Below are 26,506 nucleotides of genomic sequence, written 5' to 3'. Positions count from 1 at the left end.
ATGGTTGCAGCCCAAGCAATCATAATTTCAGCACCTGGTCAAACCATACCTATTTGCGTGCAGGTATTTTAATAAGTTGGTAATTGATCATCTCACTCTATTTTAACTGCCTTTATTTGGTTTGCTGTTTTATTGTTATATGGTGGATTGTTTATTTTATGTTCTCTACTCTACCTGAGAATCACATTTTTAATTCACATTTTTAATGACTAAAATGAAATTAATTTATGATCCTGTAAATTTGGGTTCTCCCATTTTAAAAACAAGAGCCTACATCATATTTATTCACAAGTAAATGTGTTCAGTGGAACTTTCCCCCATCTAATAGACACCACTTCAGGAGAACTTACTTTTGAGTGTGTTTAGAATTGATTGTTTAATACTGTATCACAGGCTAAATGAAATACAACCTAACTGGCTCAGGCTTACATTTGAATGTTCCCTTCATCTCCCTCTTCCCTATGATTCTCTCTATTTTTTAGTTTGAAAGAAACAAGCCTGCCAGTTCAAATCAACAAAGCACAGCCTATCTCAAAGCAGAAAGAAATTACAGTACAAGGTGAAAGACAAGTAGGGAGTGTGCAAACCCAAGAGTCTTAACAGACTCATTTATGTAACTCTGAATTATGGCATGATGCTGTATCTTGAGCCACCTCTGTGTGCCAGATTTGGAATAGGAATGAGTTACACATTATACTACTCCAAGCTGCCCTTAGTCAAGATTTATTTGTTGTTGTAAGCATGTATTAAAAGCACCCCATAACCTTATTTGTTTTGTTTTTAAAATGTACCAACACCTCATTTTCATGATTTTATCTTCAGCCACTAAGAACGGAAACTAATTAAAAATTATTTCCCCTTGTTCAATGTTCAAACAGCCATTCTGTATCTTAAAAAAATGTGTAGAATGGTTCATCTATTAGTTTATTTGAAAGAGTGCAGCTATAAAGAATTCATGTCTTTCTCTTTTTATAGACAAGTATATTCAGTCATCTATGGGGTAAGGTGGTAGTGTTGGGCCCTGAAAATTAAGCTTCATACTAAAGTTTAACAAAACTACACCAACAATTTACTTGATTCCTTGCCTTACCTCACCCACTTGCAAGGAAGAGGACTGTGATCCTGTCTTGCTGGAGCTTTCAGTTTGTATGAAAAGTTTGAACAAAGATATTGGCAACTGCTGAAGGCAAAGAACTCTTAACCAAATGTTCTTAATTCTCTTTGCTTTTATAAATTAATAAGAGATGAGCTTCCTAGATCAAACACTTTTCTGAATTTGGGCTGGCTGTTACATCTAACTGGTCTAAGTAAGTTGCTAGGAAACAAGAATGAAGGGAAGCATTACTGCTAAAAATGGCGGCAATTATCTTCAACAGTCAAGTAGGAAGCCAATTCTTTTCCCAACTGCCCCAAACCACACAACCAGGATAGATACTCTTCAGTCAGGACTAGTTGACAACTATAGTATTTCAAATAACCTCTTACAGAATCGAAAGTAAGTCTTTTTCTGATTTAGAAAATGCTCTTATCTCACCTATATAGCAGGCGACTGAAAAAAATTAATCTAAAAACTTATGGGGTCATATAAAGTGATATAGAAACAACACCTTCTAATTACTATGTGAACAAGAGGAAAGGAAAGAGTTGACCAGCTACCTTATTAAGAAACCATTTCTATTTTATAAAAGCGGTGTTTCGGGTTTCTCCGTGTTGTGCGACTGTGTAAAAAAATTAGGGAAACCCTGAACTGTTAGTAAAAGGCAGAAAAAAATTACCAAGTAAAGGAAGAGGTGGAAACTCAAGGTGCCTCGACCATACAAGGGGCTACCCCCCCCCCCCTCCCCGGACGAGCGCTAATTCCTCCCTCATCCTGTGCCACCAAACGATGAAAATCGCTACAAGTACAGGTATTGCATGCGGGGAAGGCAGGAGACCGTCCTCGTGGACGAAGAGCGAGCGAGGAAGATGGAAGTTGGGGGGAAATCGGAAATGCCGACCCACCCGCCTCTTTCTCTCTGGGTTGGTGGTGCACGTAGAGCGGACGCCGCCATTACGGGAAGGCGGCTTGAGAGGGTGGGAAAGGACCCCGAGGAAGAAATTCCCTCATAATCCGAGTGATGGTGTCCCTCAAATCTCACTTCCTTCCCTCGCTCCCGTGAGGCGCGAATCGAACCGAGGCGCCACAGGACTTTCTCTTTCCACCCCCTTTTTCTAGTCACTGAGGGAACTACGGCGCCCCTCCCCGAAAAGTCCTCCCAAAGGCCTACGAAACAAAAAAACCGCCTCAGCTCCTAACGGAAGGAGCGGCCTACGGGACGGCGGTGGCGGTGGTGGGGCGTGCCCCGCTCGCCCTTGCGCAGGACGCCGAGCGACGGAGGGTCGAATTGGGCGGCCTGCTTGAAAAAGCCTGCCGGCCCAGGCCGGCCTGGGAAGCGGCACCCATTGCCCGGTGCCGACGATACACACCTGCCTAGCCCGTTGCAGCGCGTCTTTAAAAGCATCATTGACTGCCCCGCCACCTCCTCCGCCTCCCCCGGGCGCGCCCGAAGAAGGAGGGGGTACCGTAGAGTAATCCGCCATGTCCGCTTCGCCGCTTCCTACCGCACTCTCTGCCTGCCAAGAAAGAAAGAAAATGGCGGCGGGCGGGAGCCTTTCACATTCCTGCGTCGCATCGTGTTCCACGAGAGGAGGGCGGGGGGTGGGGAGGGGGAGGTGGCGCGCGGCAAGAGCTCGCGAGACCGATACGTCTATGAAAAGGGCATGAGATTTCAAGGCGGGAAGGTAAAGAAAAGGGAGGGGGGAAACCTTTTGAAGAGGGAAAAGGGAGGAGATTATCGCGAGATGGGACGAATTACAGGCCGAGATTTGCAAATGTGGAAAGGGGAGGGGTTGGGTGCTCCCTTAGGGGGGTGGGAGAGGCTCGCGCGATTTCTTCGCGAACGAGAGGCGGTGGTGACGTTTTAAGCGGGGTGGAGGGGTGGGCGGCATTATATCTCGCGATAGGTTATCCCCAAAAGCCCCCCCTCGCGCTTTTTTTTTTAACCCTCCTCCCGGGCGTTTTGACGTTTCTCCAGAGTCTGCGCGTTCGGACAATAGCGGAGGGGAGGAGGCGGCGGCTTTGAGGGAGTTGCCGTCGCGTCTCTCGAGGAGCGCCGTCGTGGCGGCCTTAGCCTCTGGCCTGCGAGTGAGTCTGACAGGGCGGGTGGAGTGAGCGCGACAAGGGCCTCTCTCTCAGGGGCACGTTGAGTAAACGGGGTCGCCTTATATATAGCGACAAACCCGAGCAAAATTGGTGGGCCTGCAAAGCGCAGCTAAAGGTTTAATGTTGTTAAAACGAAATAGAAGCGCACGCCACTGAAACAAGCATGTAAGATCACGGAGAAGACCATGAATGCTCGTATCTGTCCATAACGTTTACATTAAAGCTTTTCCACCTGCTGTTCCCAAAAAACAAACACGTGTTTTTTCCCTCAAGGCGGTGATGTCTTAAATTTGGATGTGGCGGGGAGGGGGGAGGGGCAAATGTCTCGTGGGTTTCTGGTATTGATGCATAGGAATCAGAAACACTCCAGGGACTAGATGCCGTCTAAAAAGTAATACATGCCCTGAGGGGCTTGCATCCGATTCTCACCCCCAAATTCTGGGAACAGTAGCCTGTGGGTGCTAGAAACTAGCCCTGCAAGAGGGTGAACTGCAGTTCCTAGGTTGTGCTTTAAGTATATGGTGTGTATTTTCCATGCACCATCATCTAATTTAATCCTTTCTAAATGAATTACAGTTACAGCATCTTGGACATTTTGGATCAGACAAACTCCTTGGGCTGTATCCAACTGGAATCCATACTCCCCCCCCCCACCTTGGTGCTGGACTGAGGGTGGGGGACACATGGATTGGGCGTGGTTTCTGCCTGCACAGTGATGCTGTGAAACTCCACCTTATGCCTTTCAAATGTGCAGATGGATTGAAGTGCCACTGGCAGAATCTCAGCAGTGCAGAGCCCACAAGCTGACCCTATCGCTGCCACATAACAGCAAGCCCAATTTCAGCTTGATACTGTATAGCAGCTCCAGGCCAGTGCAGTAATCTGCCAGACTCCCTACCCTGGCTACCAAGTGTGTAGCAGGGCTGCAGGTGCAACAGAGTTCCTGCTGCTCTGTAAAGTCCCACCAGGCAGTATGTGGGGCCAAGGGTTTAAATTTCTTGCAGAGTCTTAGGGCTCATCCACACTTACCTTTGCTCCACATTTCTGGTCACAGTCCAGGCTTTCTATGTCTTTTTTTCTTTTTGCCCCAGTGCCTTCTCCAAAACTCCCTGCTCTTTACTGCTAAATCAGACCAAACAGCAATCTGCAGAAAACCCGTATTGCCATTTACTCCAATTTGGCAGTAAAGATCAGGTTTTCCTGGGGAAAGCTGCGGGTGGATCTGTGCCTAGAAAGTATGGAGCAAAAGGTAAGTGTGGATGAGCTCATTCTTGGGAGCAGAGTTGGTGAATTCAGTAAAGTCTGTTGATTACAAGGGCTCTATTCTGAGTATGACTTAATTGGAGACAATCCTTTATCTTAAATCTGTGATCTAAGAAGTGTGCATGCACACAAAAGCTCATACCAAGAACAAACTTAGTTGTTCTCTAAGGTGCTACTGGAAGGATTTTTTAATTTTTTATTTTGTTTTGCATGTCTAGTGTAGTGTTTTTAGACTGTTCTGTAGAATCTTCAGGTTGATTGGAAACTTAACGATTCCTCAGTAAGTTCAGTAATTGTGTACAACCTTTGCTGAAACACAGCTTGTCTGCTGTTGTTGATGTTCCTTTGCAATGTATGACTGCAGGGAAGTGTGACACTGGTTCATAGATGACAACTGCGGGTCCCAAAGATACTGCTATGTGGAAAGTGCTTCTTCAGGATACCAGTAGAAAAGTTTGAGAACCAAAATCCCATTGGCGTCAGAAACTTTCCCAAAAAGTATATATAGGATTGGGTTATATTATGTGTTAAGCAGGGAGAAATATATCCCAAAGAGAAAGGTCCATAGAAGAAGCAGTAACTTGCATGTTAGATTTGGATTTATATTTTTTGTAAGACATACAGTTACACTGTTTTCCTTTTCATCTGAAAGATTTATGTAGGGTTCACTAGGCAAGATTTAGCGATTTAGGGGACTTAGTGTTGACACTTTGGCCTTGATATACTGTAAATGGCATAATTCTTAATTCCTTGAACATAGTGATTGGTGGAAACAATGATATGGGATTATTGTGCACCTTTTTTGCCTTCAAGCTGCAGAGGAAATAGAGACAGGCTCAATGTGACAGACATCCTCAAAATAATTCATAATGTATTTTTTCTGGAATCCACTGCTCATCATAACATCTATTTTGAAACTGTGAGCTTGTGGTTGGGGGAGGGGGAGAGCAAGAAATAGGAATTATCATGGGACAGCCAGAGAAGTTTCATTATCAGGAGTATGCCACAAATTGAAATTTGTAAGATAGTCATTGACCTAGGTTCAAATTGCTGCTTGACATGAAAATAACATAATGACTCTGAGCCAACCACTACCTCAGCTGTATACCTACAACACATGATTAAGACTAAAGAGCAAGTGGCAAAGAAACTACACTGGACAAAGGGAGAGTTTAATGTAACAAAAACAATACAGTACTTATTTTCCATAATGTTTCTAAACTGAAAACTTTGGCATGGTAAGATTTCCAGTATTTGTAAAGATTACCGGTAATATTTGTTTAGTGACCTCTAGTGGGCATAGTCAGATGGTGCTCATAAAAAACATCCAAAGGGTTTAAAACACAGTTTTTCAAAATGTTGTACAGTACAGTACTAATAAAATAGCTTGCAAACATTTATCCACAATAAGAAGTTGGTTACATTTCATGCAATTTCCCCTGAAGCATAAACATGTTGGCAGTAACTGATGAGAGTTGTAATTCAGCAACATCTAGAGTTCCATAGGTGCAGGATCCTGCTTTACAGGATCAGCTTAATTTAGAGAAGGAGCACTAGATTGCACACTAAATCATGAACTGTATGTAATCACATGAAGTTCCTTTTTTCATGAAAGTGTTCTTGCCCCCACAAAGGGGACTAGACTCTTGGAGAGGAGAGCTGCTTGGCTCTTTCCCTGCTGTAACAACATACCCAATGCTAGGCCTTTGTTTAATATTCCTGCATTCCACAGGAGGTTTTTTGGGGGAAGAATAAGAAGAAAATCCTTTTGGAAAGAGCAACCATTTGAATTATATTGTAGTCGGATCTAGACAGGATTTTGTGGTAGCTGAACGGATGTTTCTGAGGCGAATCATCGGCAGCACTTAGATCATTCTGTGCTTTTGTAAATAGATTTAGCAAAGGTAAAATCTTGAGGGAAACAAAGTTGTACAATTTGTAAATCTTTTTGAGGATTTGCAGTCAGGTGTGGTACAACTTGCAGTACCTTGGGCAAAGGGCTGCTTGCTGGTTGCATCTAAATGGTTCATTTAATAAGCTGCTGTCAAGGGGGTAGGCAACACCCCTCACTACTTGTTTGCAAGGAAAAACACATTCTTGAGTTACCGTATATCGCGGCGTATAAGACGACTTTTTAAGCCCGAAAAATCTTCTCTGAAGTCGGGGGTCGTCTTGTACGCCGGCAACATCATGACCCGGAGTTCCGCCCCGCCACTGGCTGCATGGAGCCTCTCCCCGGCGCTTCAGCTGCCATGGAGCCCGGGCTGGGCGTGGGCGGCAAGCGCGGAGGCTTCCTGTGCGGCGACGGGGAGCTTCTCCCCGCTGCCCCAGGCGTCGCTGCCGACGCCTCAGCAGCCGTGGAGGCCGTCCTGCGCTTCAGCAGGAAGCGCGGAGGCCTCCTTTGGGGCGACGGGGAGCTTCTCCCCGCTGCCCCAGGCGTCGCTGCCGCCGCCTCAGCAGCCATGGGGGCCGCTGTGCGCTTGGGCGGCAAGCGCGGAAATCTCCTGTGTGGCGCGGGGGACGCTCTCCCCGCCGCTGCCGCCGCCTCAGCAGCCATGGATCCCGGGCTGGGTGAGTATACCCCAAACTCTGTTTTTTCACATTAAAAGTTGGGGGGTCGTCTTATACGCCGAGTCGCCTTATACGCCGCGATATACGGTACGTATACAAATACTGAATATGGTAGTTCTGGGTTGTTATGAAATTATTTGTAACATGCTATATTATTTGTAACAGGTTCGAAGAAGGGCCTCTTGTGAGATGTGGAGTGGCACAGGAATATTAAAACTCAAAGACTTAAGCAACCACCTTTAGTTGTTTCTGATCTGAACAGACAAATTATGTTCAGAGCTATGTAGCTTTCTCTTTCTATAGAGCTCCTAATGTGTGACATCATCTGGGAATTTTAGTTCAAAATCTTTACATTTGTTGGTTTTGTCACCCAATTACCTGCCATGGATCTTCCTGATGGTTAGGTTTAAGGAATCAAATCCAGTCTTTTCTTACTGGATTTCACAGTGCAAGAGAATTGGACTACTAAGTCTTCTGTAAACTTTAACTTTAGCACTGTGAGTCATACTCCAATGTGTGGGTGGAGAAAAGCCCTTGAGAGTAAGTCTCTGGCATGGATACTTGGAAACACACTCCACCCCCCTGAAATACATTACATGTCCACAGCTGAAATTTGTGCTGTTCCTTTTTTGGTAAAGTTTTGATAGGAATAATTTTCTTATATTTTACTTGGGATTAAATAGTGGGATAGACACTAAGTCATTTTTTAAAGTACTTTGATTTGAATACTTCTGTATAAGACTTGTAAAATGCTATTTTAAAGTATTCTAGAAAGTAAATGAGAAGAATTCTAATTATTCTCTGGTATATTTGTGAGGATGTTTACCTTTTTCTCAACCCCATTACCCATGACATATTTTAATCTGCCGGACATGCACTGGCTGAATTTTGATGCAATGCTAAACTGGCTTAGTACTTTTAGTATGGCTATAAGATGGAGTTTTCAAGCTTTCATTCCAGATTAAAGCACAGTTTAGTGTCTCTGCCCCTTAGATTGTGGTTAATCTTAACTATGATTAGTTGAAACAGGTCAGCTTCATAAACTACTATTATGAAGCTGGCTTGTTTTAACAAACCATAATTAGGATAACTATGGTTTGCCTGTGTTCAGATGACATGGGTAGCTAGAGGAAAAGTAAGGGAGCCTGAAGGCTAATGGGGCTTGTTCTCATAATGCTAAATGAAGTAGTTTCAAAATGTTGATTGGCTTCTTTAAAAGCACCTGGCAAAAGATAGGCCAGAAAGAGGAAACTTTTTTAGGAGAAGTATTTTACAGTACAGTGGTACCTCGGGTTACAGGTGCTTCAGGTTACAGACTCCGCTAACCCAGAAACAGTACCTCGGGTTAAGAACTTTGCTTCAGGATGAGAACAGAAATCGTGTGGCAGTGGCGTGGCAGCAGTGGTAGGCCCCATTAGCTAAAGTGGTACCTCAGGTTAAGAACAGTTTCAGGTTAAGAACGGACCTCCAGAACGAATTAAGTTCTTAACCCAAGGTACCACTATATGTCAAACAGGAACCTAGAGAAAATGAGAGAAAATACTTTGCTTTCAGAACACAACCCTTACACTCTGATCATGGATTCCATGCAGTTGTTGTGTCATGTTAATTTTCAGCTGCTTAGTGTTCAATATCCTTTGTGTGACATTGAACTGAGTGTCTGAGTAAAATTCTCCGCTGATGTACACAGTACACAAATAGCATGAGCAGCAGCAGAACAGACACTTTTTCTATAAGCTCCCGTGCTCTTCTGTCTTTACTCTCTATTAAGCCCATCACAAAAGTTGGTTTCTATGTTGGTCTTGCCAAAAACAAAGCCAGTGAAAGACTCTGACCAGAGCTTTTACTTGGCAACTGAAAGACAAGGAGAGGATGTTTACACAAAATATTCCCCGCTCAGTTCCAGAACATGATATCCTGAGTTCCTTTCTCACAAAAATAAACTGAACAGATCAGGATTAGAGGTAACTACACGTATTGCTGCGTGTAAGGATTGTGGTCAGGTAAGGTCCTGTTTTCCTTTAAGAGAGTTATTTACCTTTTAAGTTAGGTGGGTAGAACATAGCCCCTGAAACAGCTGTCCAATATGTATCCATTTCTGCCATAACCTTAAAATTGCCAGACTGTATGTAAGATGAACAACAGCCACCATTTGTGCTGTGGAAGCTGCTCATTCCAACCCCTTCCTGCTCTGGTCATGCAGAGAAGTGTATAGGAACAAGACTGTACTAGGATACGTTGAAGGCAGAAGAATGGGGCAGGATGATAGAATAGAGGGAAGCACCCATTAACTTTAATTTACATAGCTTGGCAAAGTAAGATAATAAGTTTTTTGTAAAATAAGTTCTTGTTGCCCCTCTCTTTGCATACAAAAGCTATTCCTACCAATTCTTTACAGCAAGTTTGTTGTTGTTGTTCAGTCGTGTCAGACTCTTCGTGACCCCATGGACCAGAGCATGCCAGGCACGCCTATCTTTCATTGCCTCCCGCAGTTTGGCCAAACTCATAGTAGTCCATGCAAGTTACAGCAAGCTATATGATGCCTCACCTTGCTTCCAGTAAAACCACCAGCCTTGGTTTTAAAGGCTAGATGTCCATCTAGACCAGGGACGTTGCAACTCCCAATATACTGCGATCTACAGTATAAAAAAAACTGGCAGTGATCTACCCATTGTCGTTGGATGGACCAAAGTTGTTGAGCTTATTTTAGGAAGCAACAGTTGTTCCCCCTTTTTTTGGGGGGGAGGAGATCACTGAGGGGCCAAAGATCTACCAGGAGCTACCAGGAACACCCCGTGATCTACCAGTAGATCACAATCAACCTGTTGGAGATGCCTGATCTAGACCAATAGATAACTCAAATTCCATGTTGGGGGGGGGGAAAGGCTTTACAAATAGAAATTTGTTTTTTTTTTATTTAGATGGTAGAAAATAGAGTAAGCTCTTCCCTAGGTCTTACCTTGCTGTTAACAGGAATATATTATTCAAACAAGCTATAAATACATTTGCTGAAGAAAAGACCAGCTGTATTTTCATCTCATTTTCTGGTTATGTAACGTGTCAGAAACAGCAGCACAAATACCACCTCGCATGTAAAAAAAGAAATATACACATTACTAATTTTAACTGCAAAAATGTTTTTGATGAATATGTGTGTTTTCTATTGGTAAACTGGTTTGACATAGAGACATGAGTCCATAAAAGAAAAAGAAAGCCAAAATGTCATTTAATAAGTCACTTACAGTTTCATGCCCACCCCCTTTCCCACATAAGGTTTCTAGGCCATCTTTCAGACAAAAGTTTCAAGGTAGCTAACAAAAAAACAACAACAGTTGGCTTTAGTAGGATGATGTGGAGTAGGCAATCTACGAGGTATGAGAACTAATCAATTCTGAGGAAAACTATCTTGAGCTGCTCCTGAAGGCTATAGAAAATGCTGTAACACAAATGTAATTTTGCTGGTGGTAGCCTATTCTACTTCCTCCCATTGTCTCTTGGCAGGCTTTCTCCCATCCTCATTCTTCCCCACCCGCCTCAAACATCCATCTATTCCCTTATCTGGACAGCTGTATATGAGAAACTTCGTATAATTTCAGCTGTTGCACTTCAGTAGAATTTATTGGGAATGGAATGCTGACTGGCTGTTGGAGTGTGCGGAAGAAAACTGGGAGGGAAGAGAAATGCAATGGGGAGTGTTGAATGGGATCACTCTACACTGCATCTGTTTGTTGCATACCTCACATGCATTTCTTCAAATTATAAGAAAGCTGCAAGAGAGATGGGCAAAGGGAGGGATAAATTCCCCCAAGGACCCCCCCCCCCAGGCCCTTTGTAATCAGGACTGAATGAGCAAGCCGTCTCTCTTGGCATGGAGCAGCTGTTGAGGGCAGGTTCCAAACTCTCTCTTTGGAATGCCGAACATTGGTAGAAAGTAATTCTAGTCTTGATGTAAATGGCAGTTCTATTATGAGAAATTTAAAGGCAAAAAGATAAAGCCTTCATGGATGTTCCAAGGCTCTCCTACCCCGAGACTTGGAAAATGATTGATTGTGTTGTGCTATTCACCATGTCGCCTATAATGTGTAGGTTCTGAGAATACAAGCTGGTTTTAAAGGTATCAGAATCCACTGTTTACTGGAATAAGCAAACAAACATAAACTAGAATGCTCCAGTGTGAAATCAATGTAACAAATGGATGATTCTAACTGCTTGGGTTAGGCAGACAAAAATGCCTGGATAGAGAATATGTGGTTGGGTTCTCCCTTAACAGACATGCGAACTGGCTCTTTGGGAAAGAGAAGTGTGCAACGATAATACATAATTTAAGTCATGGTCTTTTGTAAGTCACACTTACTGCCATCTGAGGTTAACTGAAAAGCAACTATTAGCCCCTCTTTACTTTTATATTTTCCCTGAAACAATTGAAATTGGCTCTTGTTGCTTCTGCTGTTTCAGCTACCTGATTGTGCTGTCCACCTATATATTGCTGCCACCTGCAACTAAAATGACTGCAAAAAACTAACAGGTTGCTTTTTGTACCCTATTCTATGCTAGGGTCCCCCCCCCACATTTGACATTCCATGAGGAAAGCAAATGCACGCAAAGGCTTAATCTATTTTGTATCTGTCAATCGTGCCTAGAGGGTAGCATGAAAAGTGACTGGTGCTGCGAGGCAATCAATCATTCAGTTGTGTTGCTGCTAGTGAAACACTTGCATTTTGCTTTTATAGGCTGAGTGTGAAGAAATCAAAACCAATGTACTGGGAGCAGGTGACATGGCCTGTGCTTTATAAGATCTTTACTTTCCCATAATTTTTGTTGTTAATTGCATGCCATCTCTATCCTGTTAACCGATTCCTCACAACTAAGAAATCAGGGTGGTTTTTTTATCTAACAGTTTTGTTTTCCACACTGATTACTTTATCACATTGTCCAAAATTTGACCAGTGTCTGAAATACACAGGCCCATGTACAAAAGGAAAGGGGGGAGGGTTTAAGGTTTTTCCTTCCCGATCAGCAATTCATTCGGCTTCAGAGGGAGAAGGACATTGAACAGTTAACTGCAGAAAGGGAACACTGCAGAGTTTGGGCTGTAGTTAGCTTGGGAAGTGACGTCTTACAGCATTTGCTGTTCTAGAAAGAGCACAGACACGTAGTATAATTGGGAGGGCTCTGGGTGGCAGTGTCTCTACCACTGTGTATATTTATCTGTATGAAACGACCAAGGAGGGGAGAATTTAACAAGCAGTCTGCCCGCTGCTTACTAAAACTGCTGCTCTTGTGACTTCTGTTAACGCTTTTCCAGCAACATCGCAAGCTGAGAAACTGGACGCTGTTATATAGAAGGAAATAAACTTTGTGAACATTCAGTATGGGAAAGGATTATTATTCCGTTCTTGGGATCGAAAAGGGAGCATCTGATGAAGACATAAAGAAAGCTTACAGAAAACAAGCCCTTAAATGGCATCCAGATAAGAACAAATCTCCCCACGCAGAAGAAAAATTCAAAGAGATTGCAGAAGCTTATGAGGTGCTGAGTGATCCCCAAAAAAGAGAAATTTATGATCAGTTTGGAGAAGAAGGTAAAATAATTTTATGTACAGTAGTTTTAGCTTAAAATAGAAAGGTTTTTTTTAAAATGTCAGATGCAGTGAGGCAGTTTTTAAGAAGCAGGTTTGAGCATTTAGATGTAGTAACAGTTTGAGGATTCAAGTCTTGCTTGAGAGTCTAATACTTCTATGGCATTTTCTAATTTAGGTTATTTTCTATGTGAATCTATTTGCTTCATCTGTGAAACATGTTAGTAGATACTATTTAATTTATGTTACAAAAACTTTGCAATAGTATGCTGAGTTTGTCTCACTCTTCCAAGGTAGTATAAAATATACGGGTATAGTTTTATTAAAATAAGCTTTTATTTAAAATGGTCTTTGGGTCCAGGTGTCCAGACTTTAGCCAATATTGGCATCTTGCCTGGAAAGGAAAGAATTTGTCTGATGTCATGAAATACTAGGACAAGTTTTCAGCTTAATTGTAAACAGTGCTAAAGTGCCAAGGGAATGAGGCCCAGAAGCAGTGTGTTTAGCTTAAAACGATTATGTTAAAATAATTTGGTTTAGATGGATTCTTAGAACTTTTGGAACTGGGTTGCTACCTTTATGGTTCAAAATATTGTTCAAATGCTGACCTAAGTTGGCTTCATTACAATTACATACTCCCTCAATGAAACAAGACTTTTCACTTTAAGGGAAAGTTCTCAAGACATGATGGCCTATTGAAAACACGTGAACACTTAATTGATGAGCTCTTGATGATGATTGCTCTGAGAAGTTTGAATTCATCACAAATCCATACATTTCTATAAATGCTGGTTCTACTTGAAGTTTTAATACTGCAGCTCTAGGATCACTGTTTCTCTTGTAGTCATTGGACTTCCATGAGGCCTTGAAACAAATGGAAACAAAATAGGAAATTCTTTCCAGTAGCACCTTAGAGACCAACTGAGTTTGTTCTTGGTATGAGCTTGGTATGAGTTTGTTCTTGGTATGAGCTTTCATGTGCATGCACACTTCTTCAGATACACAGTGTATCTGAAGAAGTGTGCATGCACACGAAAGCTCATACCAAGAACAAACTCAGTTGGTCTCTAAGGTGCTACTGGAAAGAATTTCCTATTTTGTTTCGACTATGGCAGACCAACACGGCTACCCACCTGTAATTGAAACAAATGGGTTCCTTATTCTTAGTCAAGGATCAGCATTCTTTAGGCATTCACATGTTCTTTAGTGCCCTTTTCATTCCTACCTTCTTTTCCTAATTATATCAGTGTGTGTGTCTGCTTCTTTCCCAGCCAATATCAGCATGGATTTTCTACTCGTCCTGTAAGAAATTAAAATGAAAGCAATAGAAGCAGCTATCACCAAACATAAAATCATGCCTAATATTTATTTCTGTGTAACACATTAGATCTTTAATGAGCTGATAAAGCTTTAAATGTTGGTGAATGTGGCAGCTTTGCTGCTGTCCAGGACATGGGCAGACTGTGGGTCCAGAGCCCCTTTTTATAGCCATGGGACCCAGTGTCCTTTCAGCAAAACCTATCCATTATCTATTCTAGGAAGTGTCATTCCGCTAAGCACATGGTATGGTTTGTCAGCCCGCTTGGCATTAGTACTACATCAGTATATGATCATCATGCTCATCATAGCTAAGAGACTAGGTTTAGCCTGAAAAGCCATTTTAGCAACCTATTTTTATTTACTGAATATTTTCTCAGCTTGGAGAAAAGACTTGATTTTTGTTTTCATGGTTCTAAGTCAATGCATAAGATTTTTGAAAGTAGAGTTCTAAAACCTTTCTACAGATTTGTATTCTTGCATTTCTGAATCCCATCCTTATGTAAATTTGATTAAAATCCATGACAGCATGATTTCTCCTAACTTGGGGTACTATATCCCCAACTTGCAAACATTCATGTTCTTTTCTATTCTCTCTCTCTCTCTCTCTCTCTCTCTCTCTCTCTCTCTCTCACACACACACACACACACACACACACTACCAAGCAGCAGATGACATTTAGAACCAAAGACGATAGAGTTAAGGCCCACAGCCTTCTCATGCAGAGTCTACTTAGGTGTTTTGAAGATAGACTAGAAAGCTAAGAAACTGTTTAAATTTAGGATGGCTGCGTAGGTGTAATTAATCACAGAGTGTAGGTGGGTGCCATAACGTTGGAAGAAATGGCAGGCTTGAAATAGCTGAGGTAACTGTCAGCATGAGTGTGATAGCATAACTTCATAAGATCTCTTTATAAATATCACTTTGCGTAGCTTGCAGTACTTTAGCATTTTCTAATTTCTTGGGCTATAGTCTATTCAGAACTTAGAAGTAGTTCCAATTAAACTCAGCTGGGCTTCCAGATAAATGCATGTAAGATTGGGCTCTGTTATATTTGATGTGTGGCCCAATCCAATGGTTGCTTCCTTGAAGTAGGCCCTACTGAATACTCTAAAGTAAGTCCCATCATTAAGTGTATACATGATTATAGTTGGAGATTGTGCCTTGCATTTCTAAACCAGTATAATAATAATTTTATTATTTGTACCCCACCCATCTGACTGGGTTGCCCCAGCCACTCTGGGTAGCTTCCAACATCTATAAAAACATACATTACACATTAAAAGGCTTGCCTATACAGGGCTGCCTTTCGCTATCTTCTAAGGGTTATATAGTTACTCATCTCCTTGACAACTGATGGGAGGGTGTTCCACAGGGTGGGTGCCACTACCGAGAAGGCCCTCTGCCTGGTTCCCTTACAGTGGTACCTCAGGTTACAGACGCTTCAGGTTACAGACTCCGCTAACCCAGAAATAGTACCTCAGGTTAAGAACTTTGCTTCAGGATGAGAACAGAAATTGCATGGTAGTGGCATGGCGGAACGCTCCATTAGCTAAAGTGGCACTTCATGTTAAGAACAGTTTCAGGTTAAGAACGGACCTCCAGAATGAATTAAGTTCTTAACCCAAGGTACCACTGTATTTAAGGTTGGCATTGTTAAACTTATTTGTACCCTTTTGTAGGACTGAAAGGAGGAGCTGGAGGGCCAGATGGGCAAGGTGGTACTTTCCGGTACTCCTTTCATGGAGACCCACATGCCACATTTGCAGCATTTTTTGGTGGTGCGAATCCTTTTGAGATCTTCTTTGGAAGAAGGATGCCTGGTGGCAGAGACACTGAAGACATGGAAGTGGATGGAGATCCGTTTGGTTCCTTTACTTCTTTCAATATGAATGGATTTCCAAGGGAAAGAAACACTGTTGGTAGCCAACCCCGTCGTAAGCAAGATCCCCCTGTTGTTCATGAACTCAAGGTATCACTGGAAGAGATTTACCATGGATGCACAAAAAGAATGAGAATTTCCCGGAAACGGCTCAACCCAGATGGTAGAAGTGTCAGAACAGAGGATAAAATCCTCACTATTGATATCAAGAGAGGATGGAAAGAGGGCACCAAAATTACATTCCCCAAAGAAGGTGATGAAACACCTAGCACCATACCAGCTGATATTGTGTTTGTTATTAAAGATAAAATACATCCTCACTTCAAGAGGGATGGTTCAAATATTGTCTATCCTGTCAAGATCAGCTTACGAGAGGTAAGCACCCTGTTATGCTTTGGAATGGTATTGTTAGAACTTCATGCCATCTGTGCTTCAAACTTGTTCACATTGTTTTACAGTCAAAGCTGAGTTGAATTTGATAATGGCCCATAGATCAGGCTTCCTCAAACTCGGCCCTCCAGATGTTTTTCGCCTACAACTCCCATGATCCCTAGCTAGCAGGACCAGTGGCCAGGGATGATGGGAATTATAGTCTCAAAACATCTGGCGGGCCGAGTTTGAGGAAGCCTGCCATAGATGATATTGTTTGATAAATATGTAGACACCCAGATAATGGGCGTGATTCACCTAATGAGTCCTGTCAGCGCAAGCCCTGCAGAAGAACTTCTACTTGCACAATGGTGCTTTCCCCTTTCCTCACCCCAGCGCTCCCTCCAACCAGCATGCCCCAAAATCGACTCCGGGGGGAGTGTCGGGAGAACTCCCAGTGCAGCACCCAGGGAGGAGGAGAGGGGAATAATTCCATCTGGCAAGCTGCAGTGTTTGCATTGATGGCACTTCCACCATGGTGTGACACTGGATTCCACCCACTGTGTTGAATAGTTCAGCACTGTTTGGAAGAAGGATGACTGCTATTCTTTGACTTTAACATGTCATGACAGAGTGTGGGATAAAATATCCAAAGCTAACACTGTACTTCATAATTCTGGTTGCTGCTCTGGCTGACCCAATCTATCCTTGTGCCATCTCTTGCTTTCCCCTCATTGCCATTTTCTATTCTGGGTTGAATCCAATGCTAGTCCAACTTGGTGTATACCCACTGAAGTTAATGGATCTGACTAACTCAGGTTCATTTACTTCAATGGATCTACTCTGAGTAGGACTTGTATCGGGTACAACTCTCTGCCTGCAACAAAAGTTAGTCATGTACTCAGTTGAGCCTGCCTTTTAACTGGCTGGGGTGTTTTCTGATTCTATTCAGTGGCTCTTTGCAGTATGAGGATGTGGCATCGCTCTGCAGCGTGATAGAAAATGTGTTGGTCTAAAAGGTTATTGGAGCACAAATGCAGAAACAAAAAACAGACTCATGAGCAAAACTCCCACCAGAATGCCGGGGGGGGGGGGGAAGCACCCACCTACACTCTAATAAAGTTGCATTTATAAAAAAAACAGCAGAAAAATCAGTGCTGTATGGATGATAAGATCTGCTTTCCTTCTAATTTTGTAGCAATTGAGTAGTTGGATACAAAATGGTACAGTTATGCAAACCAATACTTGGCCAATGTAAGCAACAGTAACTGTATTTCTAAGTTATATTTCATAGATACTTGTCTTTCTTTAACTGCTTTACAAAAAAAAGCTGATTTGGCTTTTTAAACTTGTTTTTTAGGCCTTGTGTGGCACCTCAATCAATGTACCAACAATAGAAGGTCGAACCATACCTATGACAGTAAATGAAGTTGTAAAACCTGGAATGAGAAGAAGAATTATAGGATATGGTTTGCCATTTCCCAAAAATCCTGACCAACGAGGTGACTTGATTATAGAGTTTGAAGTAACCTTTCCAGACAGTATAGCTCCAGCATCAAAAGAAGTACTCAGGAGAAATCTTCCTGTTTCATAAAACAACATACTTTTTTTGAACTTGTTCCAAAAGGACACTGAAAATTGAAGAGTAAAAGTGCAATCTATAACTGTGGAACTTAACTTTTTTGTGTGTGGATTGGGGAGAGAGTTATGCAGTGCTGCATGAGAATAGGAGGCAAAAGTACAAAACACTTGCAATCAAGTATGAAGCTAAAACCATTTGCTGTGTATTGGATTTTCCTTTTAAAAAAGTTTTATCCAGTATTTGCTTATAAGTAAGAAGTATTTTTGTGTGTGTGTGAGGGGGGCACTTCTGTGCATATCTCATATGCACAGAATCATGAAGTGCTTGAGTTTTAAAGCACTTTATTTCAGATATTTCTTTTATCATCTATGTAAGATTATTATATTGCAGGATCAGAAATTGGAATTCATAGTATGAATCTATGTAATGTTTGCAATATTTATGTTGTGCATATGTCAATTTGCTATGTTTACGTTGCACACAGCAGAAGGCAGGAAATCTCACTTGAAATGTTCATGAGCCCGAAGGGTAAGTTCCCCCCCCCCCGCATTGTTGTATGTTTTTGGATTCCTTTCCTCAGTATTCTACAGATGCCCGGCTAACAGAAAATTGTATGTGCCATTCCACAGTCGTACATATATGTACCATGTCATGAACATGCTCCAAACCAGAACACACAATGGGTAACTAAGTAGTTGCCAGATATTCAGGGTCTAACCCCTACCCTACATTTACGCAGCCTCCACTCCTATCCAGCCCAGGCCAAGAGACTCCCAGACTTCACCTGACGTTCCTAAGATTCCAAGGGTCAAAGCAATACCCTCTGCTGTCTGACCTTATTCTAAAAACACAGTACCTGGTAGGGAACTAAGCCATCAAGTATTTGATTTAGTACCAAGGCATTACCTAAATAAAACTTGCACACACACATACACACAATTCCAAAAGGAGGAACATTTATTTGATAAAAGGAAACATTAGTGAGAACAAATATATTTGGGCAATTATGTCAGATCAAACAAACTGTGCTAAACCAGCCAGTTCTGTACATATCAATAAAATAATTGGCTTCGTAGGGACAAAAGCATACAACACGGAGCAAGATAATCCAAATATGATCTGAAGGTGGGATGTTCCCTGCCAAAAATAAGGGCCTGTTTTCTTCTAAAAGGCATAGTGACCTAGGTACATCTTGTTAACCTGTAATAAGGTCTCAAGACCCCCCAACTTTCTGGCACTTTAGGCTACATGCTTTCCCACCAAACCCAGCTCAAGCAACCATTCCAGTCAACAAGCTCACAGCTGGTTTACCAGATTTCCATATGGAAAAAATGTGACAGCAGTTGCTTTAATGTCCATTAAAACATATGTGCAAATTGTGGAACCTGCCTGCTGAGAGAGCGAGTCTATATAGAAGGGTTATCTGAACAAATGTCAAGGGAATGGGCCTACTTCAAGCACACTAACTTCACGGTATTTCACAGTTTAAGCCTCTTGAAACTTCTGTGGTTAATAAATTAGTAGAACTCGGTTCCACTTAAGAAATTGTAAGCTTGTTCTGAATTATCTAAACAAAGGGAAGAAAATACCCTCAATTATAGTTTTCTAAAAGAAAAGAAAAAGCATATATAGGGCTGGTACCCTTGGATGGCAAAAATTAACAAGTAAACATCCTTTTAGCATTTGTCTCTAAACTTGCTGCAATATGTTAACATCTGAAAGTCTATTCTTTAAAGAAAATAAATGATTTTATGTACATACAAATGTGCTAGGAGCTGCACTGTTAACCAACAGGGTAATTAACAATTTTGTATGCTTTTATGTAGAAAATTAATTATGACACCCATTCCCTAAGCAGTAGCTATCTATAATGCAGAATAGTTATAATCTGGGGGGGGACACCATTCTAGAAACTACCCATTTGAATGAATTGGCAACATTTCATAAGATTTTATACATGGGATATGAATAAATATGTGCATTCTGAAAGTAGAAGGATCCAGAACTTGCACTCATGACACTAGCACTCGTGACACTAAAAGTAAGAAAGTAGAAAATGGCTGCTTCCTCCTTATGCATATTGTTTATGCATTTACATATCATTCATGATCTGTATTGCATTTATATGTTTTTTAATTAAATATATTGTTTCTAACTTTTGTTTTCTATTTTTGTAATTTCAACTGAGTTGGGTGTGTGAGAGCAAATGAATGTATTTATTATTTATCTATGACTTTATTGAATTTATATCCTGCTCTTGCTTCCCAGGGTAGCAGACAACAAGGGATAAATAATCTTAAAAACAATTCCAGTATAGATGCAGACTGGGAAGGAGCTCAACTTAAATGACTTTTTGAAAAAGGAATGTGTTTTTTATGTGCCAAAAACCAACAAGGTTAATACTTAAAGGGATGGAATTCAGAAGGGTAGATGCCACAACGATAAAGGCCCAATTCCTATATTATGTGGAACAGAGCTCCTGTTTGATGGTATCTGCAGGAGGCCCTCACATGCTAAGCACAGTGATTGAGTGTGTGTACAAGGGGTGAGATCTGAGATGGCCTTTCAGGTATCCTGGTCCCAAGGTGTGTAGGGCTTTGTGCAGCAAAACCCAGCACCTTGTACTTAGGACAGAGCTTAATTGGCAGCTGCTATAATTCTTTCAACAGTGGAGTAACATTTTAGCAATACCTTACCCCAGTGTGCAGCCAATCTGCCACCTTTTGCAATAGCTGCACCTTCTGGGCTAACCTCAAGGGTAGCTCCACATCAAGTACATTGCAGTAATCAAGCCAGGAGATTATCAGCACACAGACCACAGTGGTCAGGCTATTGCAGTCCAGGAATGGCAGGAGCTGTCTTACTAGCCAAAGCTGGTGAAAGGAACCCCTAGCCACAAGGCCACCTAGGTCTCTAAGCATCCAAGATGGATCCAGAAACACCCCCAGACTATGAACCTCCTTCAGGGGAAGTACAACCCCATCAAAAGCAGGCAACCACCCAGTTATCTGGACCCAGAAGCCGCTTACCCACAGGACCTCCATTTTGCCAGGATTCATGGTCAGTTGGTTGGTCTTCAGCCAGATCAGTAGAGTCCAGGCACTGGTCCAGGTCATTGCCATTCTAAAAGAACAAGGTGAGCTCTGACACCTCTTTTTCTAGAAAGATAGCACTGCCTGTTTTACAACTGGCAGGGGCCTGGAAGAATAACCTAATGCTATTATCTGAAACCAGCTTTGAAAATGGGATCAGAACCACTGTAAAACAGTGCCTCTAGTAGCCATCTTACATAGTCAGCTCAGAAAGATACCAAGGTCAGTGGTGTCAAAAGCCGCTGAAAGATCAAGTAAGAATAGGCTTTTGATACATTGACCATGGTATCCTATGCCAACTTTGAAAGATGGGTTATAGGGTTGTACTCCCCTGTCTTCTTCCTGATAAAGATAATCCATCAGGGAAGCCAAAGCTGTTTGAGTCCCATAACCAGTCCTGCACCCAGATTGAATGGGTCAAGATAATCTGTTTCATCCAAAAGTACTGACAACTGGTGCACAACAATTCTCTGAATCATCTTTCCTAAGAGGATGGACAGCATGCAACTGGATGCGAGTTGTCAAAAAACCAATGGCTATTTAAGGGTTTGTTTAGTAACAAACTATAGCTGCAATATTAGGACTGCAATCTTATGTACACTTGAGAGTAAATACGCTTTTCAACATTCAGTAGTAACCCCTCCCCTTTTTATATGTTAAAGTTTAACAATAAAATAGTTCAGAATCCAAGAGAAAAGTAGATATACCGTAAGTAATAGTGCAATCTCTAGAACACATGCAGACTAGTGTGCATTAAAGGTTTAATCCTAGCTAAGATGATCCCTTAGATATGTGGAATGTTAGCTGTTTAGGGCTAAAAAGAGTACTTGGCAGCTGAGCCAAGATCAGAGTTACATGCTTTGTGTGGTCTGCTCCTGTCAGAATAGGCAGCAGTGTTGTACTGCAGCAGTAGCTTCCAAACAATCTTCAAGGGCAGCCCATTGCAAATCACATTACAGTATCCAAAATGACTAAAGAATGGCTAAAATTCTGATATGAGAGAAAGGGATATAACTTGCTTGCCAGCTTAAAATGGCAAAAGGTGTACTCCTTGCCACAGCTGTCACCTGATCAAATCAGCTTTGAGAGTCACTCTCTGAATATGAAGTCGCTTCTTGAGTGGGAATTCGACTTCTGGAAGAACAGGAAATTCAGTCTCCCTGCATTGTTGGTCTCTGTCTTATCTGGATTTGTTAATTGCACATTCAGGGAATCCAGCAGTTTTTTTTTATTTGATATAAATAGATGTCAACAGCATATAATGCTGCTGTCTACACTTATGTAATACATCCCTTTGGTAAATGTACAATAATGTTAAATATAATGTTAAACAGCAGAGAGGCTAGGATAGAACCGTCTGGAATCAAACAGGAAGGAAGGAACAGAGCCACTGCAAATCGGTTTATCCACTGTTGGTTTTCAGAATTCAAATGCTCAGCAACAATAGAACTTACTGAATCCCTGCTGGAGGAGCACACTTTTGCCCTGGATACAATCACAATGAGGCTATAAGTTTAAGCTATGCTTGCTTTTGCAACTCAGCAGGAGGGATGCTTTTGAATTATGGTGCTGGAGGAAACTCTTGAGAGTCCCATGGACTGCAAGAAGATCAAACCTATCCATTCTTAAAGAAATCAGCCCTGAGTGCTCACTAGAAGGACAGATCCTGAAGTTGAGGCTCCAGTACTTTGGCCACCTCATGAGAAGAGAAGACTCCCTAGAAAAGACCCTGATGTTGGGAAAGATGGAGGGCACAAGGAGAAGGGGACGACAGAGGATGAGATGGTTGGACAGTGTTCTCGAAGCTACTAACATGGGTTTGGCCAAACTGCGAGAGGCAGTGAAGGATAGGCGTGCCTGGCGTGCTCTGGTCCATGGGGTCACGAAGAGTCGGACACGACTGAACGACTGAACAACAACAACAACAACAGGAGGGATGCAGAAAATATTTCCTTGCTGGAGGTAAGGATGAAGAAGGAAGTAGGAAATGAGGCCAGAAACTCATAAGATAAGTGCTTTTTTCTGGGGGGTTAAAAAGTGGCACTTACTGTAACAACTACTTCATAGTGAGTACCGGCACCTATTTTTCTAGAAAAGAAGCACTGCTTAAGAGTATCATTTTAGCACCCAAGGGAAAGAGAAGACAGGTTAGGTCAGAAAGGACTGTCTAGGAAACTTGGAGGTTCCTATTTCTATGTACAGTGGTACCTCTGGTTACATACTTGATTCGTTCCGGAGGCCTGTTCTTAACCTGAAACTGTTCTTAACCTGAAGCACCACTTTAGCTAATGGGACCTCCTGCTGCTGCTCCGCCGCCAGAGCACGATTTCTGTTCTTATCCTGAAGCAAAGGTCTTAACCTGAAGCGTTATTTCTGGGTAAGCGGAGTATGTAACCTGAAGCGTATGTAACCCGAGGTACCATTGTACTCTTTCCCATGCAGACACATTAGCCTCCAGTGCAAGCTGAGTTGCATACTTCCTACACTCCCAATTGTCTTAGCTGGTAAAAGTGTGTCAGATGCTTCTGAGTTTATACGTTAATTAAGAAGACCAAGCAGGTTTGCATTCTCATTGTACAGGAAGAGGCAGAGAAAGTTCATTAGGGTAACTAATTGAAGAGTATTTTACATTCTGACTGGTATGGATCCAGAAAACCTGATAGAAGAGTTTATCGGAACTAGGTCTCAGCATTTGAGGAGCCAGGGATTGGCTGAGCTGAGAGAAAGTGAAGGCAGAGGAAGATCTCCTTTCCTCCCAGTCATAATGGCATTGCAGCCCCCACAGCTGTGTACGAAGGAGTTGGAGGGCTCACATGGGAGGTGCTGACAGTAGGAATTTCAGTGAGAAATATGCATATATTTCTCCAAGCTTTCTGCAATGTTGCTCATAACTATTGTCCCCAATCTGAATCGAGGCTTGAACGTTTACTCATCACATAGATCAACAGCTGCTGGATGCTTTCCAAACTTTTCGTGTTGGTGACATACTTTTTAGACATGCATTATTTCGTGATACAGTAATTCAGTTTTACTAGAAAACCGGAGGTTCAACTAACACCTTTCCAGTCCCAGGAGGAGCATGAGGAGCTTTCGCGTGACACATCTACACACTGCAGCCGACACTAACATGTCACGCACGACACACCATTGGGAAAGCTCTGCTGGAGACTTTCCAGTCATAGGTAGCCAGGAAACAAGATACCATTGTATCTAAATATTCCCCATCACCGGCACATAGCAGCCAATGTGTTGGTTTAGGGGGCTGTGTTTGAAAGGAAATGTGTAACGTCATGACACTGCCTCGTGCCTTTGTTTTATTGGATGTTAGCTAGGGAAATGCATGGGTCGGCAATGCTCATTTATTTAGCTAGGTCTTTAATTAAGGTTTACTTAGTGTAGCAGCTTGGACAGGGCTCAACCAGGGGATACTGTCTGTGAAAGCCTGTGATCTGAGGAACCTTCAGTTCCCATCAGTTGTCTGTCAAGGGAATAAGACTTATTTCTTTTTGCTACCAAAAAGAGTTTTTCCTGCCCATTAAGTGGTGACAAGCTGAGTTCCTTACTCAATTAGCCTGTAATTAAGCATATTCCTTCCTTCCCTCCCCTTTTTTGTTTTGCCCCTGTCAAACATTAGAATGTAAGCTCAATGGGGCAGGGAGTGGGGGTCTTGCACTCTGTATAACACTATGCACAGTGATTGTTTCACGCAGATAAATCACTGTCCCTTGTAACACACAATGAACTGTAAATCTGGGCCTGGTTAATTGTTTACAGATTTTATGCAAACATTAAAGTGGGAGAATGCAAAATACTGAAATTTGTAAAGCAGTCCTGTTGACCTCTAGTATCATTTATAGCAATGTCCTGAACAGTCAGTGTAAATAATTTATATAAATGAAGTTTGGCAAGAATCCTTGTCTCTATAATCTTATGTACTTAATAGCATTTTCTATTGTGATTATCTTGATCAATATTTATTAGTCACCATGATGTGGTTTAAAAGTGTTTCATTTTATTGCTTCTAAATGAAAACCTAGGAGAGAGCAGACCACAAGTCTAAAGTTCTTCCATTTCAAAATGCATTTTTGAGCACTTCACTTCTTTTTCAAAATGACCTAATACATTTCCTTTAAATAGTTTTCCATTAAGAGAGATATTACAGTTAGTGTATATTATACATATTGTATATTATATAAAATCAAGTTACAACCTGGCTATTGCCTGGATTGATTTAGCTGTTTCTTTGTTTACCGTGACCTCAGCCATTAGGTGAGTTGCTGTGATTTGTTCATATAATTTCACTACTGTTTGCCAACTTTCTAGTCCATTATTCCATTATTTTGCACACAATCCTTCAGGATGCTTGTGTATGAAGGATGGGTGCGTGGTGGAAGTAGGTCTGAAGGGAAGGGAAACATAACAAACCCATAACAGAACTGTAAGACAATAAGCGGTCTGTGCGGTTAATTGTGAAATGGGTGCCAGAGACTAAGAGATGGAAGTCAAGAAGATCTAGATGCAGAGTTTTGGGCTGAAAGCGGGAATATATTAGTGGCGCTGTGGGGGACCCAGGTGGCGCTGTGGGTTAAACCACAGAGTCTAGGGCTTGCTGATCAGAAGGTCGGCGGTTCGAATCCCTGCCACGGGGTGAGCTCCCGTTGCTCGGTCCCAGCTCCTGCCCACCTAGCAGTTCGAAAGCACGTCCAAGTGCAAGTAGATAAATAGGGACCGCTCCGGCGGGAAGGTAAACGGCGTTTCCGTGCGCTGCTCTGGTTCGCCAGAAGCGGCTTTGTCATGCTGGCCACATGACCCGGAAGCTGTCTGCGGACAAACGCTGGCTCCCTTGGCCTATAGAGCGAGATGAGCGCCGCAACCCCAGAGTCGGACACGACTGGACCTGATGGTCAGGGGCCCCTTTACCTTTACCTTTAATTGGCCACTACTGTGGTCCGCTCCTATGCAGAATTTGTTGGAAATAAACCCTACTGATAACCGTAGACAGGATGGAAGCTTCATGCTCAACCCTATGCATGTTTTACTTGGAAGTTCCAAGTGGAATGATTGTGCAGTGGCAATTTTAGACTCTGGACTTAAATCACCTCATGATTTCTTGAGACACACACACAATTTAAGAGTTCACTTATTTCTAATTGTGGAAAGCCAACCACCTTGCTGGCTTTGGAGGCCTTCTTCCCCATTTTCTCCTGAGTGGGGTTTTGACCTTCAACCACAGATTGACATCCTATGCCCTTTTAAAATGTGGCTCCTTTTTTGGTGGGGGGTGGAGGTATATTGGGTTGTTGTTTTTATTTTGATTATATGTATTGTGGTTTTTATGTTGATCTTTTCTGTGAACTGCCCTGAGACCTCCGAGTATAGGGCAGTATATAAATTCAATAAATAATAATAATAATAATAATAATCTGTGCTGATGGCACCCCTGAAGTGGCCACAATGCAATATGCAACACCAATACTTCTTGTCTTTAAACTACCAAGGACTTGTGTTGTTCTGTTTTGTTTCATTGCTGAAATTTATTTATGGAGGACCTCTTGTCTGCTGCCTCATAACATATCCTGCCAGGCAGTAAACTTTTGCCTACATTGGGTGAAAAAAATCCATGCATTGCAAGGGGTTGGGCTAGATAA

The 26,506-nt window shown here is 42.1% G+C and overlaps 2 protein-coding genes across 5 annotated transcripts in view; one reads left to right on the top strand and one right to left on the bottom strand.

Annotated features, from left to right (window-relative positions):
* Positions 1–2,688, bottom strand: part of FUBP1 (far upstream element binding protein 1) — a 32,341-nt gene extending 29,653 nt beyond the window's left edge. For both annotated transcript variants that reach the window (XM_033151766.1, XM_033151767.1), the window contains exon 1: positions 2,467–2,688. In XM_033151766.1, the coding sequence (XP_033007657.1) occupies positions 2,467–2,580 (114 nt within the window). In that variant the 5' untranslated portion in view covers positions 2,581–2,688. The remainder of the gene's footprint in view (positions 1–2,466) is intronic.
* A 394-nt stretch (positions 2,689–3,082) lies between these two features.
* Positions 3,083–19,921, top strand: DNAJB4 (DnaJ heat shock protein family (Hsp40) member B4). 3 transcript variants are annotated; one of them, XM_033151753.1, is made up of 4 exons: positions 3,083–3,184; positions 12,342–12,618; positions 15,616–16,190; positions 17,545–19,921. In XM_033151753.1, the coding sequence occupies exons 2-4, from the start codon at positions 12,408–12,410 to the stop codon at positions 17,776–17,778; spliced, it is 1,020 nt and encodes a 339-aa protein (XP_033007644.1). In that variant the 5' UTR covers positions 3,083–3,184; positions 12,342–12,407; the 3' UTR covers positions 17,779–19,921. The 3 variants fall into 3 exon arrangements, with proteins under 3 accessions (XP_033007644.1, XP_033007645.1, XP_033007643.1); XM_033151754.1 differs by lacking the exon at positions 3,083–3,184 and adding an exon at positions 8,562–9,039; XM_033151752.1 differs by lacking the exon at positions 3,083–3,184 and having other exon boundaries at positions 12,038–12,618.
* The last annotated feature ends 6,585 nt before the right edge of the window (positions 19,922–26,506 follow it).

This window comes from Lacerta agilis, chromosome 6 (assembly GCF_009819535.1).
Source record: "Lacerta agilis isolate rLacAgi1 chromosome 6, rLacAgi1.pri, whole genome shotgun sequence".
Lineage (NCBI taxonomy): Eukaryota > Metazoa > Chordata > Lepidosauria > Squamata > Lacertidae > Lacerta > Lacerta agilis.
Note: the sequence above shows the minus strand (reverse complement) of the source record. Positions and strands in the feature narration are given on the sequence as shown.

Bases quoted from the DNA above. Each gene is read 5' to 3' on its own strand.
- DNAJB4 (XM_033151753.1), top strand. From the start codon at position 12,408: ATGGGAAAGGATTATTATTCCGTTCTTGGGATCGAAAAGGGAGCATCT. The intron at 12,619-15,615 runs GTAAAATAATTT...ACCCTTTTGTAG, and splicing joins TGATCAGTTTGGAGAAGAAG to GACTGAAAGGAGGAGCTGGA. The intron at 16,191-17,544 runs GTAAGCACCCTG...CTTGTTTTTTAG, and splicing joins TCAAGATCAGCTTACGAGAG to GCCTTGTGTGGCACCTCAAT.